The sequence below is a fragment of the Oryctolagus cuniculus genome, chromosome 8 (assembly GCF_964237555.1).
Source record: "Oryctolagus cuniculus chromosome 8, mOryCun1.1, whole genome shotgun sequence".
In the NCBI taxonomy this organism is placed as follows: domain Eukaryota; kingdom Metazoa; phylum Chordata; class Mammalia; order Lagomorpha; family Leporidae; genus Oryctolagus; species Oryctolagus cuniculus.
In genome coordinates, this window is record NC_091439.1 from 13,688,305 (window position 1) to 13,706,490 (window position 18,186).

At 39.3% G+C, this 18,186-nt stretch overlaps 1 protein-coding gene across 6 annotated transcripts in view; it reads left to right on the plus strand.

Moving 5' to 3' along the window:
* The window catches only part of LRBA (LPS responsive beige-like anchor protein), a 747,733-nt gene that overhangs the window by 109,278 nt on the left and 620,269 nt on the right, over nucleotides 1–18,186 (plus strand). For all 6 annotated transcript variants that reach the window (XM_051819347.2, XM_051819345.2, XM_051819348.2 and 3 more), the window contains exons 9-14: nucleotides 959–1,105; nucleotides 4,187–4,384; nucleotides 4,572–4,705; nucleotides 10,752–10,860; nucleotides 11,149–11,301; nucleotides 15,895–16,063. In XM_051819347.2, coding sequence (XP_051675307.2) covers nucleotides 959–1,105; nucleotides 4,187–4,384; nucleotides 4,572–4,705; nucleotides 10,752–10,860; nucleotides 11,149–11,301; nucleotides 15,895–16,063 — 910 coding nt within the window. The remainder of the gene's footprint in view (nucleotides 1–958; nucleotides 1,106–4,186; nucleotides 4,385–4,571; nucleotides 4,706–10,751; nucleotides 10,861–11,148; nucleotides 11,302–15,894; nucleotides 16,064–18,186) is intronic.

An 18,186-nucleotide genomic window follows, 5' to 3' on the forward strand; every position in this document is an offset into this window, starting at 1 on the left:
CCATATAGTAAAATTCTCCTGGATAGAGTAGAGATAAGAATTTATAGGTAACAGCAACTGTATCTTGATGGTGTTTGCATCATTGTTTCATTGAGGAAAATAAATAGAAGTTCTGTTACAGACTTCTGATCATTTTTATGAGTTGATGTGTGCTTATAAATGTTGCATATTTATGTCTACAGATAACTATCATATGTTCAGGATTCAAAAAGAGATTCAGAGGATAGAATTAAATTAAAAATATCCTTATTTCTCTCCTAAAACCATTTTTCTAATAGAAAACGTAAAAAAAATAGGGAACATGAATACATACCATCCACCATTTACTTCTTTTGTATCCTTGTTTTACATTTGTGCATGTTGTGTAATCCGACTGTTAAGAGCTCATGATGTTGTATCAGGTTTGAATCCCAGGTCTGTTGCTTACTGACTCTATGATCTTACCATATCCATTAAGCCTTAGGTTTTTCTTCTACCATAGTTTTATCCACCTGAAAAATGAGAGTAAAGTAGTACTTACAAAAGAAGATTCTTGTGCTGATTAAGTGTGATAATGTTCATAATTCAAGGACTCAAAAAAAATACTCATTCCGTATGTCCTAAAGCTGAGTCAGTATTTTCCTCCTTGTATCAAAGCCTGCTCTTCTGCCTGGAGTTTTGGTTGTTCCACTATGAACCTCCACAGCCATCATAATTTTTCTCCTTTTTTGTCTCCACTTGGTTGTCAAGTTTTGTTGATTGTACTTTGGGAAATGTGTGTTGCCTCCTTTTGTATGATGTCTTCACTGATCTCTACTCCAGATGAAAAGGAATGAAGTGAAATGCTAAATAAATTATTTGATATGTATAGATAAAGTTTAGAATGGACAAAATATTTATACCTATAAGGGTTTTTATTATTTCTAAAGGTTATACTTTCTTATTTTTTTTTCTTTAATGAAATCTTTGTCTTTCACAGACTTTTGACAAGTGTTTCCTGGGCTCCTCAGAAACCGCTGATGCTAATAGAGTATTCTGTGGCCAGATGACAGCAGTTTACCTGTTTAGTGAAGCTCTCAATGCAGCTCAGATATTTGCCATTTATCAGTTGGGCCTGGGATATAAGGTACTTTAATGTTCACTACTTAGCCAATGTTAGTTGACCTGAATTTGAAGGTGGATTATACATGGGAGATTTATCTTGAGGCACCAAACTGAGGTCAGGGTAATCAGGAATTCCACAAGGAAGTTTCAGTAGTCTAAAGGGTACTTTAAACTTTTGAGGAAAGGATAGCATACTTGATTTATAGGAGGTAGTTTGCAAACTGCTTGTTCAAGTTTCAGTGTTCATGCTCTGTTTCTTTTGATGATGTTGTGTCTTTGCACAGCTAAGTTTTTGACAGTGGCTGTGATAGAAAAGCAAGTATTACGTGAAAATCAACCTAGGACAGGAAATCAGGATGGTGGTATACAATCTGACTCCAAGGTTTGAGAAATGTACAATGCCCAATATGTACATACATTCCATGAATAAACACTTTTGCTACTATAAGTAAGTTAACATTATTTTCAAGGCCCATGTGACTTTGCCCAGTAGGTTTTCAGACCTGGCCTCCATTTTAGTTTACTTTAACACATGCCACTACAAAAAAATCTGTGAAACTCCTAGGAAGAATTGAAGAGAGGAAAGTGAACAAAATAGCTAAGACATACAGGAAACAGTTATCAAAGTATTCCTTAAGTTCTTCTTTATCAGTATTTTTTTTTAAAGAATTATTTATTAATTTAAAAATCAGAGTAACAGAGAGAGAAGGAGAAATAAAGAAAGAGAAATCTTTCATCCACTGGTTGATCTCAGAGGTGACTACAGTGGCCACAGTTGGGTCAGTCTGAAGCCAGGAGTTTCTTCCAGATCTCCCATGTGGATGCCAGGGGTCCAAGCACTTGGGCCATTGCTTTTCCAGGGCCATTAGCAGGAAGCTAGATCGGAAGTGGAGCAGCCAGTACACAAATAAGTGCCCATATGTGATGCCAGCATTGCAGGCAGTGGCTTTACCCACTGTGCTGCATCCCTGGCCCGTCTATCAGTAGTTTTTTACTTAAAAAGATTGAACTCCCCAATTGAAGAACATAGATTAACTGGGGCCGGCGCTGCGGCTCAATAGGCTAATCCTCCACCTGCGGCGCCGGCACACCGGGTTCTAGTCCCGGTCAGGGCGCCGGATTCTGTCCTGGTTGCTTTTCTTCCAGGCTAGCTCTCTGCTCTGGCCCGGGAGTGCAGTGGAGGATGGCCCAAGTCCTTGGGCCCTGCACCCGCATGGGAGACCAGGAGAAGCACCTGGCTCCTGGCTTCGGATCAGTGCGGTGCGCCGGCTGCAGCGGCCATTGGGGGGTGAACCAACGGAAAAGTTAAGACCTTTCTCTCTGTCTCTCACTCACTGTCCACTCTGCCTGTCCAAAAAAAAAAAAAAAAAAAAGAAAAGAATTAAAAAAAATGTGTTTATAAGACAGTCACTCTATTTATTTTTAAAGATTTATTTTATTTATTTGAAAAACAGAGTTACAGAAAGAGGTAGAGACAGAGAGAGGTCTTCCATCCGCTGCTTTACTTCCCAAATCGTTGCAATGGCTGGAACTAAGCTGATCCAAAGTCAGGAGCTTTTTCTTTTTCTCTCTTTCTTTCTTTCTTTCTTTTTTTTTTTTTTAAAGATTTATTTACTTATTTGAAAGTCAGCATTATATGGAGAGAGAAAGAGACACAGAGAGAGAGGTCTTCCACCCGCTGTTTCACTCCTCAATTGGCTGCAATGGCTGGAGCTGCGCTGATCTGAAGCTGGGAGCCAGGAGCTTCTTCTGGGTCTCCCACACAGGTGCAGGGGCCCAAGGACTTGGGCCATCTTGTACTGCTTTCCCAGGCCTTAGCAGAGAGCTGGATCAGAAGTGGAACAGCCAGGACATGACCCGGCGTCCATATGGGATGCCGGCACTGCAGGCGGCGGCTTTACCAGCTGTGCCACAGTGCCGGCCTCAGGAGTCAGGAGCTTCATCCGGGTCTCCCACTGTGGGTACAGGAGCACAAGCCCTTGGACCATCTTCTACTGCTTTCCCAGATGTACTAGTGGAAATCTGGATCGGATGTGGAGCAGCCAGAATTGCAGCTGGCACCCAGGTGGGATGCTGGAGCTGCAGGCTGGGCTTTAACAACCGTTATGCACAGTGCTGGCTGAAGATACCCACTTTAGATCTAAGGCTACATGTAGCCTACATATGAAGGAAACAAGATGCTCCATGCAAATGGTAACCAAAAGAGGTGGCTGTACTTGTATCAGACAAAATGTACTTTAAGTCAAAAACTGTCATAAGAGACAAAGCAGGACATTGTATAATGATATGAGGGTTAATTCACCAAGAAGATATAATGAATATGAATCAGAATGTCCAAATACAATCTTGTGTTGTTTGACATTTGGGACAGCATCTGGGAAATGTGTCATTAGGAGATTTTGTCATTATGCTAACACTACTGTGAACTTACACAAGTTAAAGCTGTTGTGATGTTATCCTATGTGGCACATGAAGCAAACCTTTACAGAAATGAAGGGAGAAAGACAGCAACACAATGATAGTATGAGCCTTCAACACTGAATTTTCAGTAATGTATGTAATAACCAGAGAGAAGATCAATAAGGAAACAGAGGACCTGAACAAAAATATAAACCAAGTGGACTTAACAGGCATATACAGAACTCTATGCAATAAAGAATGCACATACATTTTAAGTGCATGTTGAACATTCTTCAAGAGAGACCATGTGTTAGGCTACATACCAAGTGTTAATTTAGTTAAGAAGATTGACATCATAGGATTTTGTTTTCCTGACTGCAGTAGAATGAAACTGGAAGTAAATAGTAGAAGGAAAGCCGGAAAATCCACAAATACGTGGAAGTTAAACAACATGTTATTAAACAACCTTTGGGCCGAAGTAGAAGCCATGAGGGAACTTAGGAAATATTTTTAGGGAAATGAAATGGAGGCACAGTATACCAAAATAAATGGGATGGTGTGAAAACAGTTCTAAGAGTAGTAAACTTTATACTTAGAAAAATTAATAATATATCTCCTTAAATTTTTATATCTGGAACAATTTGTATTTAGATGTTTCTTTTGTAGCATAGTTTCTTAACTATTCTTTTTTATTTACTTATAGGGTACATTTAAATTCAAAGCAGAAAGTGACCTTTTCCTTGCAGAACATCACAAACTTCTATTGTATGATGGCAAACTCTCTAGTGCCATTGCATTTACTTACAACCCACGGGCTACAGATGCCCAGCTTTGCCTCGAATCATCTCCCAAGGACAACCCTTCAATTTTTGTTCATTCACCACATGCACTCATGCTCCAGGTACTAACTGTGATATTTTCAGAATATTTTTAATGGTAATTTTTGCTATATTATTGAGATCTATTTGATAGTTCCGATTAAACACATGTAGTGTCACATTTTAGTTTTCCTGCATATGTCGATATATTTTATTTTTGTCTTAGAAAACAAATTGGTGAAATCTTCACTTTGTTTTCTGTTTTGCAAGGATGTAAAGGCAGTTTTAACACATTCCATCCAAAGTGCTATGCATTCAATTGGAGGTGTACAAGTGCTGTTTCCACTTTTTGCACAGTTGGATTATAGGCAGTATTTATCTGATGAGGTCGACTTGAGTATCTGGTGAGTTCTTTTATTTTATTCTTTAATTTGGTGTGAGTTACTTCCATTGCTTTTGAGCTGCACAACATTTTTTTTGCCTTTCAACTTGGCCGTTAAGTCAAAATATTTTAATGAAATATAAACAGAAGTAGATATCCAGATCAACTTTCTTGTTTTTCAGTAGGAAAAGTGGAAGCTCTAAAAAACAGTCGGGACAGATGTTTGCCTCATTGGTTAAGTTCCCACTAGGAACACCTGCATCCATATTGGTGTGTTTGGTTTTGAGTCCTGGCCACTCTGTTTCTTATCCAGCTTCCTGGATAAGGAAGTACCTGGCTCAGGTACTTGGGTCCCTGCTCCCTACATGAAGACCCAGATGGAGTTCCAGGAACTTGCCTTTGGCTTGGTCCAGCCCAGGCTGTTGAGGGCATTTGGGGAGTGAACCAGCAGATGAAAGATGTTTTCCTCTCTGAATGTTTTCTCTGTCCCTATCTCTCTGCATTTCAAATAAAATAAAATAAAAATTTATGAATGTAATAATTAAAAAACATAATAAAGTTGTTTTGGAATAAAGTATAAATGGTGACAGTGGATGTCTCAAAAATGAATACACTTTCAAGTAATTTTTACAATATTTAAAATTTTTATTTGGCAGTGATTTACTATGAGAATTTAACTTTTAATATTTTAAATATTTTTTACTGATTATATATATGTAATTGAAAGCCAACAATTTTTGGGTCACTACTGTGGCATAGAAGGTTAAGCCTCTGCCTGCAGTCCTGACATCCCATTTGGGTGCCAGTTCAAATTCCGGATGCTCCACTTCGAATCCAGCTCCCTGCTAATGTGCTTGGGCCCTTACACCCATATGGGAGACTGGAAGAAGCTCTTGGCTCCTGGCTTTGGCCTGGCCCAGCCCTGGACATTGTGGCCATTTGAGGAGTGAACCAGTGGATGGAAGATATCTCTATCTCTCTTTCTTTCTCTGTATTTCTGCATTTCAAATAAATAAATAAATCTTTAAAAAAAAGAAAGTAAAAAATTGTAATGGTGTAGTGTAAGAGGTGATTCAGTTTTTTTACCATTAGACTATACTTTTGTCAAATTTTGTGTCTTGTGTTAATAATGTTTAGTCTAACACGAGTCAGAGGCATAGGAAATTTCCTAGGATAAGTTATAAAATGTTGGAGAGGATGTCTAAGTGAATATCATTTGACCATAATTCTGTTGAAATTGTGGTAAAATAGTTATGTTTCATTATGATTTCAAGAATTTAAATGAAATTTTATTCTCCACTTTTGAGATTCTTTGTTTGATATCTGCATTTATACACAACTTGATGCCGAGGACCAAATAATTAATGATGAAATGAGCTATTAAATCTAATATTTATCAACTGTATTTTAAAATATTGAAATGAAGTTATTCTTGACATAATACTTCATAGATTTTTTTTTGTTTGCCTGTTCTTTCAACTTTACTGTAATTGCTGGCAGAAAGTAATTGTGGAGGAGCAAGGAGCAGGAGGTTAGCTGTCAGTCCTGCTCTCTCTTTGTGGGATCCTCCTAGAACCTTTGAGAAGGTGGTAATGGCTGACCTAAACCCCTTTATCTTCGGTGTATTTTTAAATATTTTGGGGAGTAGAGCATGGTTGTACTCCTTATGCAGTTTTAAAAGTCTTTAAAAATGGATGATTACACTATTCCTGTTGAAATAATGAACAAACTGCTTAGATTGGTGTTCAGCAACTCAAATTTTTCTCCAGATTACTTCTTCATCTTTTCTTCATGTACTTCTGTGCTAAATTCACACATGATCATCCTAGAACCCTAAAGTATTTTTTTTTAAAGATTTATTTATTCGAAAGGCAGAGTTACAGGGTGGGGAGTCTTCCTTCTGCTGGTTTACTCCCCAAATGGCCTCCACGACCAGTGCCGGCCTGATCTGAAGCCAAGATCCTGGAGCTTCTTCTGGGTTTCCCACGTGGGTGCAGGGGCCTAAAGACCTGGGCCATCTTCTACTGCTTTCCCAGGCCATAGCAGAGAGCTGGATCAGAAGTGGAGCAGCCGGAACCTGACCGGTGCCCATACAGAATGCTGGCACTGCAGGCAACGGCTTTACGTGCTATGCCACTGAGTGAGGCTCCGAAAGTATTTTGAGGGTGTATGCCTTGGTTTGTTTACTTCAGTGTCGTTAGCTCCATTTGGCCAAAGCTGCACATACTTTCTCATCTATGACCCTTCCATCCAAAAGAACTTGACATATCTTCATTAGCTATTTACATTCCTTTTTTCGAGCACTGCTCATTTTTCTCTATATTATATATTTTGTCATATTGTTTCTTTTATTTATTTATTTTTAAAGATTTATTTATTTTATTTGAAAGGCAGAGTTACAGAGAGGCAGAGGCAGAGAGAGAGAGAGAGAGGTCTTCCATCTGCCGGTTCAGTCCCTAACTGGCTGCAACGGCTGGAGCTGTGCCGACCCCAAGCCAGAAGCCAGGAGCTTCCTCTGGGTCTTTCCACGCAGGTGCAGGGACCCAAGGACTTGGTCCATCTTCTACTGCTTTCCCAGGCCACAGCAGAGAGCTGGATTGGAAATGGATCAGCCGGGACTCACCCATATGGGATGCTGGCACTGCAGGCAGCGGCTTTACCTGCTAAGCCTCAGTGCTGGCCCCTGTAATATTGTTTCTTTTTCTTTTTTTAAGAAATACCTTTGATGCCAAAAGGAATAATTTATTGTTTAAATTTCAGTTTCCCAGAAAATATGACAACTCAAACCATATTTTCCAAGCATTTCCATTGGCCAACATTTATGTTGAGTTGAAGGATTCTAAAAGAGTAATAGACTTTCTGAATACCAGTTAAATTGATCTCAGAAAATTATAGGGTTGAAAGCTGTTTGTTTTGCTGAGACTGACAGTCCAAGCACCCCCCATTTTAAGTGTTTCTTCAAGGCACCCATGCCTGCTGGGCTTTCAACCTTTGCCTGAGAATGCAAACAAGGAGGACACTTAGAATCCTCTGAGGCTGTTTTGTTAGAGCATTTTTTTTTTCTTAAATTAAAAAATGTATTTGAGAGGCAGAGAGAGACAGTGCAAGAAAGTGTACTCATTTGTTAGTTCACTCCTCAAATGTGTGCAACAGACAGGAACTCAATCTAGGTCTCCCACATGGGTAGTGGGGACCCAGCTACTTGAGTTATCACCACTGCCCAGGATCTGCATTAACAAGAAGCTGGTATCAGGAGCCAGAACTGGGAATCGAACCCAAGTTGTTGAAGTGGGACATGAGGTGTGTCTTAACCACATCCCTACTTAGAGCATTATTTAATAATTCTGTTGTCTGCCTCTATACAACTCCCACTTAGCACTTCTAATTTAAGAAAACAAAACTCATCTCAATATTTCTCTCAGTGAGTAAGAGTACCAGGGCAAGAAAATAAAATAGGAGTGTTCAGCAAGGACCCCAGCAGGGTGCTGAAGCCAGGAAGATTAGTTTCATGGGTCAGGTCCTGGTTCCTCGGCTGGGCAAACTTCTGGATGGACTGCTCACAGAGTGGTTTTAGCCTATATTCTTTACAGCTACAATAGTCACTAATATAATGATACAGCACATATCTGTATTGAGTATCTGCATTGTGCTCGGCACTGGGCTAGACTCTTGACTCTGCTTATGCCATTTAATGATCAACAAACTCAAATCTTGTTCATCTTAAAGATGATGAAACTGAAACTATAAATTGAGTAACTTTGCCAAGGATATAGCTCCAGTGACTAGTGGCATTGGAATTCAGACCTTGGTCTGCCACAGCCAGCACTTTTCTAACACTGCATTTTTGCAGTGTTGCCTCCTGGAGGTGGTGATGTGTGGACCTTTGCATGTTCCCTCATCAGTCCATGCCACCTCCGTTATTTCTTCTGAATGAACTCAGTTTGGAGAGCTGAGACTTCCAGGTCTGCCACACCAGCATGACTGGGATTCCAGTCTTTCTCCTCTTCCTGATACCTCTCTCTTCTCATTGTCAAAATTGAGCATACATGGGGTTGAGACTGTGGTGTAGTAGGTTAAACCTCTGCCTGCAGCACTGGCATCCCATATGTCCGCTGGCTTGAGTCCTGGCTGCTCCACTCCCAGCTCCCGCCAATGGCCTGGGAAAGCAGCAATAGATGGCCCAAGTGCCTGGGCCCCTGAACACATGCGGGAGACCTGGAAGAAGCTCCTGGCTCCTGGCTTTGTGTCGGCCCAGCTCCAGCCATTGTGGCCATTTGGGGAGTGAACCAGCGATGGTTCACTGTCTCTTCCTCTCTGCAACTCTGCTTCTCAAATAAATAAATAAATCCTAACAACAACAACAACAAAAAACCTGAGCACTCTCCTATTACTTTTAGAGGTATCTCCCTGTTCCTGTTTACAGATGTATTCTAAGCATAGCTAATCTGCATCGGTAGGTGTGAGAAACTACTTTCATGTCCTTCAACTGGGTCAAAAGAGCCTTAGAACACCTTGGTGTAAAAGGTTGGGGACTCTAAGCTAAACAGGATGACCAGGTTAAAGAGTGATTATGTCTTCTAAGTCTTCCAGTTCCCATCCTGGTGTGGAAATAAAGTGCTGAAGACCACAGTTATGACAACAGCACAGTTGAGCTCCGTTCTTGGCCTGTGTTCAGGTGAAATTTAATGCCCCGTGAAACAAAGCTCTGGGAAAACACTGCAGCATACAGTACATAAAAGGAAGAGATAATGGAACCTCTTCAAGTATTTCCATAGTACTTTATTTAATTTTAAAGATTTATTTATTTATTTGAAAGGCGGAACAACAAAGAAGGAGAAACACAGAGAGATCTTCCATCTCTAGATGGCTGGGGGCTGTGCTGGGTCAAAGCCAGAAACTTCCCCCAGGTCTCCCCTGTGGTTGGAGGGGCCCAAGCCACAGGCCACACTTTGTCTCCCTCCCAGGCACATCAGCAGGAAGCTGCACTGCAGGTGGAGCAGCTGGGGCAGGAGCCAGTGCCCAGATAGGATGGCTGCACTGCAGGCAGAGGCCCAGCTTGCCATGCCACAAGGCAGACCTGCCCATAGTACTTTTTTTTTTCCTTTTCAAACTCCCCCCCCCCAAAAAACATTTATTTAAGGAATACAAACTTAATGCATTTTCTAAGTAAAACTTCAGGACTATAGTGATCATATTGTTTCTAACTTATTAATGGTTGTGATAAAGTATGTGAAATATTCTTATTTATTTATTTGTTTGACAGAGTTATAGACTGAGAGAGAGAGACAGAGAGAAAGGTCTTCCTTCCATTGGTTCACTCCCCAAATGGCTGCTACAGCCAGCGCTGCACCGATCCGAAGCCAAGAGCCAGGTGCTTCTTCCTGGTCTCCCATGCGGGTGCAGGGACCCAAGCACTTGGGCCATCCTCCACTGCCCTCCCGGGCCACAGCAGAGAGCGGTACTGGAAGAGGAGCAACCGGGACTAGAACCCGGTGCTCACATGGGATGCTGACATGGAGGATTAACCAAGTGAGCTACGACGCTGGCCCCAATATATGAAATATTCTAATACATACAAATCTTACATTAAAAATCTAGTTATGAAATGATGTTGAAGCAGTTTTGGTACTACTTCCAATGGAGAACTTTTTATTAACATAAATAGAAGAGCACATCTATCTAACCTAATATGTTTTACAATAGAATTTTTTTAAAGATTTATTTATTTCTTTGAAAGGCAGAGTTACAGAGAGGCAGAGGCAGAGAGAGAGGGAGAGGTCTTCCATCTACTGTTTCACTCTCCAAAAGTCTGCAATGGCCGGAGCTGGGCTGATCTGAAGCCAGGAGCCAGGAGCTTCTTCCAGGTCTCCCGTGTGTGTGCAGGGACCCAAGTACTTGAGTCATCTTCTGATTTCCCAGACCATAACAGAGAGCTGGATCAGAAGTGGAGCAGCTGGGACTTGAACCAGTGCCCATTGCTGGCATTGAAGGCAGCAACTTTACCCACTATACCACAGTGCCAGTCCCAAAGATGTTTTATTAAACCATTGCCATTTTTCTTATTCTAGTTCAACCTTGCTGGCCTTCATCATGGAGTTGTTGAAGAACTCAATTGCCATGCAGGAGCAAATGCTTGCCTGTAAGGGCTTCTTGGTAATAGGATACAGCCTTGAAAAGGTAATGTAGGAAATACTGTTTTTTACTTCTTAATTTGCAGGCCTTGTACTTGTTCTCTCAGGTGGTAAAGAAATATCTCTTTGGTTACTGAAAATTACCTAAATTAAAATTACATTCTGCTGTTTCATCTTGCTTCCATTCATCCATTAATGACATGTGATGATGAGCCTAATGGCATCTTTAACTTTGAACATAGTTTGTGGACCAACTTTTTTCTGGTATTGACAGCTGTAATTTACTTACCTTGCCTTGAATAGGCAGTGACCTTTGGGCTACTTTTCTTTGCAGTCTTCCAAATCCCATGTCAGCAGAGCAGTACTTGAACTTTGCCTTGCATTTTCAAAATATCTCAGTAATCTGCAGAATGGGATGCCTCTACTCAAGCAATTGTGTGATCACATTCTTCTTAACCCTGCCATATGGATTCATACCCCAGCCAAGGTAAGAGCAAGATTTTGTTGTACTCTCTTGGCTACGTTTTTATGCTTGAGAGGAGTGAGAATTATGAAGATTTTCTTTTATCCTTTCATGCACCATTATGTCAGGTTTTAGTGGATTGCCTTTTTTGACTAGGCATACTTTTTTTTCAGGAAAATTTGCAATCAGGATGTATTTTTTCTTTTAAAAATTGTCATTTTAAAAAATAGAGCTATGGTCTTTATTTTTTTATTTTTATTTTTTTAAATTAAAAAAAAATTTTTTTTTGACAGGCAGAGTGGACAGTGAGAGAGAGAGCCAGAGAGAAAGGTCTTCCTTTTTCCGTACGTTCACCCTCCAATGGCCGCTGCGGCCGGCGTGCTGCGGCCGGCACACCATGCTGATCCGAAGCCAGGAGCCGGGTACTTCTCCTGGTCTCCCATGGGGTGCAGGGCCCAAGTACTTGGGCCATCCTCCACTGCACTCCCTGGCCACAGCAGAGAGCTGGCCTGGAAGAGGGGCAACTGGGACAGAATCCAGCGCTCCGACTGGGACTAGAACCTGTTGTGCTGGCGCCGCAAGGCGGAGGATTAGCCTAGTGAGCCGCGGCGCCGGCCGAGCTATGGTCTTTATATTCAGCTGTTAAATGAAGTTTCATTTGAGATTTTGTTTACTAAATATATATCAAAGTTGGAAGGTTCCAGTGTAAATGTAGTTTTTACCACTAACCATATGTATTGTTTCATTAAGAAAATTTTTTCCCTCTACTTGTTAACAAGTCACCCTGTTCCCTGTGTCTCCCTATTCTATGCACACTTTTGCCTTCTGCCAATGTGATCAACTGCTGAGTTTCATTCTTACAGGTATAGCTGAAATGTTACCATTTTCTTAAAGATGTGATATACTGATCTCATTTAATCAATTTAATTTCACATGAACTCAAATGATTTAAACATACTATATTTATACCAAATAATTATTCTTTGTGCTCTTTTAACAGTGAGTCAGTTCTGTGAAGTTGTGATAAGGTGTTTGAACAAAAATCTTTAAAATTCGAATGTTGTATTACAGTGTCCTAAAAAATTTAGTAGTGGTAGAATTAAACAAAATATGAAACAGAAATTTTTATTAAATTGCATAAATGCATCCATCTTATCTGTAGTTTCTGTCAGAAGTTGTCTGTTCTTCTGTCCTCCCCTTTTTTTTTGTCCACTTGCAGGGTATGAGTATATTATTGTTTAGGTTGGAATAGCACATACTTATTCTAGTTGTCAGAGAAAAAAAGAGTCTGCAGACTTTTTTGCTTTTCTAGTCATAATATCTTATTTTCAGCTGCTCTTTTCAAATGTTAAAGAGAAAAACAGCTGCTGACTTGGATTGCCATTTGGAAATAATCAGAGGAGGCAGCTGGAGGTTGTAGCTTTTTATCTCCAGGTTAAATTTGACCTCTTTCTCTCTGATGACCTTCAGTCTTATTTCTTTTCAAGGATTGTTTCAAGTTACTTTTTAGATTCTCTACTAGACTCCTTTTGTCTTAACTAACCAGCATATTTGTAAAGTTTTGGATCTCTTGATGTTGTCAGAATGCCTCTTATTAGATATTTAAATGTAGGGGGATATTTTAAAGATTTTATTATATGATTTTCTTAGGTTTCTAGTACTATTACACTGTGTTTCTTACCTTATGCTTTGTAATAAGTTTTCTTAATTTCCTGTCCATTATTTGGAACTGTTTTGATAATATTGAACTTTTCTTATTAAATTAAATATTAAACCTTTTCTGTTTTTAGCTCTCTGTGTATCCTTGGGCTGTTTTAGTTGCTTTTATTTATTTATAAAGGTAGATATAACAAAGGGCAGATCCCAATTCGTGTCAATTCTCCATTCTAGTTTTTCTAGCTTAAAAACTCCATTATACTCTGGATAGGCAGACACCAAAAGGTTCCCCTGAAGCAGTTTGCTGTTGATAGAATAAATGGGGGGAGGTGTTTAATAAAAAAATGGAGCCTACGTCTACACCAGATTCTCGCTTCATTAGTCTGGAGTTGGATTCAGACATCAGTATTGTTTTAAAAATGTTTTCTAGTTTTTTAAAGTTTATTTATTTGACAAGTACAGGTGCTGGGGGTGCAGGGAGAGCGAGCAAGCGAGCTCCTACCCTCAGGTTCACTCCCCAAATACCCGCAACAGCTGGGAGGGGCCAAAGCTGCGAACTAGGAACTCAGCTTTGGTCTCCCATGTGAGTGACAAGGCCCCAACTACTTAAGCCATAATTACTGCCTCCCAAGGTTTGCATTAGCAGGAAATTGGAATTCGGAGCTGGAGCTGAGAGTTGAACCCAGGCACTCCAATGTGGGATGTAGTTGTCATAGCTAGCATCTTAGGCTCTGTGCCGAGCACCTACCCAACCAGTTATTTTCATGTACAGTTAGATTTGAGAACGGCTTTTCCAGGTCTAAGGAAACTTTTTATGTCAACCACCATTTTCCTTGCTTGAAATTTTCTGTGTTGTTCTGTTTGCCTTTTCTACTACTCATCTTCAAAGTCTCTCTTAATACTACTTGATTAGGGAAGTATTTTTTAACTGTTTAAGCTTATCCTGTAATGGTTTCTCTGGCCTCTGAATTCACAGTATTTAATTACATTTTACTTCATGACCTTTTTAATGTTTTTTGTACATATATTTATTATCTTTGAATTTTTGGTATAGATTTGTATATAATTTTTATCTTTTCAACTGTATTTCAGCTACTGTAGGACAGCTTATGTTCCATTGTATTCCCCATAATACAGTGCTGTTCCTAGAGAGAGATGTAAATATATGCTGGATGGCTGAAATAATGTGGTTAAGAATTTGAACTATTTTGTAGAAAGTGTTATATTGCCTCAGTGACAAGGAGATTAGGCCTATCCATTTGAACAGTGGTAACTGAGTCAAAATAATGTTATCATTCAGCAAATCAGTGGATGACAGCATATATATGGTTTTCTAAACTGCAGTCATCTTCTAAGCCCCATTTTTAAGGGATTCAGGGTCTGCCATTTTTTAATATGTGAAATTACTAATTAACTCTCCAGTTCGTTTATCCTAGATTATTTATAAGGCATTTTAAAAATAGGAACTTGATTTTTGCTCTCTTAAGATGTCCTCAAGAGACACTAAGGTATCTTGCAGAGATGAAAATGAAAATACTCCAAATGCTCAGGATTTTTGCTTTTTTTTTTTTTTTTTAAGATGATTTATTTGAACAGCAGAGTTACAGAGAGGCGGGGGGGGGGGTGTCTTTTTTTTTTTTTTTTTTAATTTTTTTTTGCCAGGCAGAGTTAGACAGTGAGAGATACAACGAGGGAGTTATAGACAATGAGAGAGAGACAGAGAGAAAGGTCTTCCTTCCGTTGGTTCACTCCCCTAATGGCCGCTACGGCCAGCTCTGTGAAGCCAGGAGCTGGGTACTTCCTCCCGGTCTCCCATGCAGGTGGAGGGCCCAAGGACTTGGGCCATCTTCCGCTGCCCTCTTGGGCCACAGCTGGACTGGAAGAGGAGCAACCGAGACTCGTACCTGGCACCACAACTGGGACTAGAACCCGGGGTACCAGTGCCACAGGCGGAGGATTAGCCAAGTGAGCCATGGCGCCTGCCCAAATGTTCAGGTTTAATTGTAAATGACTGAGTAGTTTGGTCTGTGCTCAGAATGAGAGTATATGTAGTGTCCTTTTAGTTGTTGAGTTTATACAATATATCCAGTAGCAGTAAAATGAAAAATTCTTGACTTCAACATGAGAACAGAACAAAAACAGTTCTTTTTTGTGCTACCACTAGGTACTAGGGTATGGTTGCCAGTGAATTTCAGAGCCATATTTTACTGGTATTTTCTGTTAAGTTGAAATGTGCAGTGATGGGGTAGGAACTCATATTCTTACATTTTCTTACCTACAAAAAGAACTTATTTTGAAATTAATGCAAATGTGTTTATTTAGACTATTTATGAATGAGACTAGTAGAATCCTTTCCTAATTAGAGAACGATGATACACATGTTTAGATTGTAATGTTATGATTAAAATGCTGGATTAAAATCTTTCTAATAGTGATGTTATATGAGAATTGTTTTTTAATAAATGTTTGTCAATGTAATCTCTATTTTTTTACTATGATTGTCTTTATTTTGGTTTGTACTTTAAAAAGCTTTTTAGTTACTACTACTTCTTCTTTTGAGCCATTCCAGCTTCTAATTTTATTCAAAACAAAAATTTAACTTTTTAAGATAGCTATGTGTATAGTGATGAGTTTATTATAAAGAAGTTATAAATGCTCATATATAATTGCTGATAACTAAACAGCATCAAAGTTTATTTCCATGGAATAGTGCTATAAAAATTTGATATTGGGGGTTTATTTACTTTATAAGGTTACCATAAAATGAGAAATTACTTGATTTGGTTTTTTACAGAGTATGTGCATGTGCTTGTGTGTCAGGGGATATGTATTATCCAACATATGTGTTAGCAAGCTCTGCATCTTACTTTTTCCATCAAGTACAGAACAAATAAAGCAGCCTGAGAGTGGTAGTGGAACCAGGGTGCCCTTTGATTTAAGGCCCTCACTTTGATTCTGTAGGTTCAGTTGATGCTGTATACTTACCTGTCCACGGAATTCATTGGTACGGTCAACATCTATAATACTATTCGGCGAGTTGGAACAGTGCTTCTCATCATGCACACACTGAAGTACTACTACTGGGCAGTGAATCCTCAGGATCGAAGTGGTATCACCCCGAAAGGATTAGGTATATCATCTCTGTGTATATATTATGTTACACATATGGAAATCAGGATTTTGTTCTTTTTTCTTTCAAGCAATACTGTTGTTTAATTCAGGCAGTTTTTCTGAGTCTCATTATGGCAAATTTTTATTTTAATCTTATTGACAATTTTAATATTTCATTCTAAATTGTGATTAATTAGTTACTGATATTGATGCAGAGATTGATTTTCACAGTGAGATTCATTAGTGTTTTTTGGAGATGGAGATATCTTGCAGAAGTGGAGGTAACTTCATCTGATAAAGATATAATGAAAGTATGTATTTCAGTAATTATTTTCCTGCATAATCAGTACTAACTTACTAAAAATATTCATTTGTGATGTTAGCTGCTCATGGAAGTGGTCAAAATAAAACTTTTGACAGGTGTGGCGCTCTTGGTTGTACCTTGCAAGAACTACTTCAAAATGGCATGTGTCAAAAAGAGCAGTTAATTTGTCAAAAAACAAAAAAGGAGTTAATTAGCTCATATAAAACTGGTAGTTTCAGGTGTAGCTTGATTGAGGTGTTCATAATATGGCTATAGGGCCTAATTTTGTCTCTCAACATTTACTAATTCTTCTGTGTTTGTTGTTTTTGCATATTCTCTCCCTTTGTAGTAGTAGGCAGACAATATACTGTCATATCTTCACAACTTTAAATTCAGCAAAAGAGGATCTGTCTGTATCAGGCATTTCCAACAAGTTTCTCTTATTTTGGTTTCCTTGTTGGTCTTTAGATCTGATTGCAAGACACACCCATTTTTGTGGCAATTATTGCTCTGAGTGTCCAGAGTTGGAGGCGCCCTCCTGCCTACCTTAAAAACACATGGATTGAAGGGGCCAGCACCATGGCTCACTTGGTTAATCCTCTGCCTGTGGTGCTGGCATCCCATCTGGGCACCAGGTTCTAGTCCAGGTTGCTCCTCTTCCAGTCCAGCTCTCTGCTGTGGCCCGGGAGGGCAGTGGAGGATGGCCCAAGTGCTTGGGTCCCTGCACCCGCATGGGAGACCAGGAAGAAGCACCTGGCTCCTGGCTTCGGATTGGCACAGTGCCGGCCATAGTGGCCATTTGGGGAGTGATCCAACAGAAGGAAGACCTTTCTCTTTGTCTCTCAGTGTCTATAACTCTACCTGTCCAAAAAAAAAAAAAAAAAAAAAAAAAAAGGAAAGAAAAACACACACACAGATTGAAAGTGAAGATGGTTTTGGTCCCTTGAGAAAAATAACTAAAGCCTGTTGCTTACTTGAAATTTAGGAAATTAGTTGCTGGGGAGTCAACCAACATATTCTCTGATTATAGTCAAAGACTTTAGTTCAGTAATTTACAAAGACAAGCTTTCATAATTGTACAGTCCTTTTTATATCACTTTGAAAATAAACTCAGTTTATTTATTTACTATACAACTCAGGTTGTATAGTATCAGTAATTTAGAGATCTCTGAGGATACAAACAAATTATATGATTTGTTGAAGCTGACAAGGTTGTGGCTGACCTAGTACCAGTTCCGAATTTCCTCGTGACTATTTCCTGAGCTTTGGATGTGTCATGTATGGTCCTGGGTGCTAGTTTTGTATTCTGTTCTTCTCTGTGTAATTAACTAGTGAGTTTGGGAAAGTCTCATTCTTCAAATAAGCTAGCTGAACAAATTTTGTGATTCTTTTCTAACTCTACGCTTTGTGTAGGAATCATGTGGAACAAATTTTAAACAATTTTCTTCTTATTTTAATTGATCTGTTGAAGGTCATGGTGGTCCTATGCTTTGGTGGTCTAGGAACTAGCTGTAAATAGTGATTAGTAGGAAAAAAATCATAGAATGTATGAGGCAAACAGGTACCTAATTTAGGATTTTAGAACAATGGGTGTTTCATTTCAAAATCTTTCTACTTGGGAATTCTATGTTTGAGACATGAAAATTAACTTAATGTGAGCCATGTGTGACCAAGGACTTTCCCAGCAGAGATGTCAGAGGTGGTCAACATAATGTTTCCCTTCTTCATGAACAGTACTGTGTGGAGAGGTGTGCTTTCTGAGATTTTTTTCTATTAGTTTGCACAGTGGTAACAATAGAATAAATTTTGTACTAAAGTCACATAAAATATTAATGTTC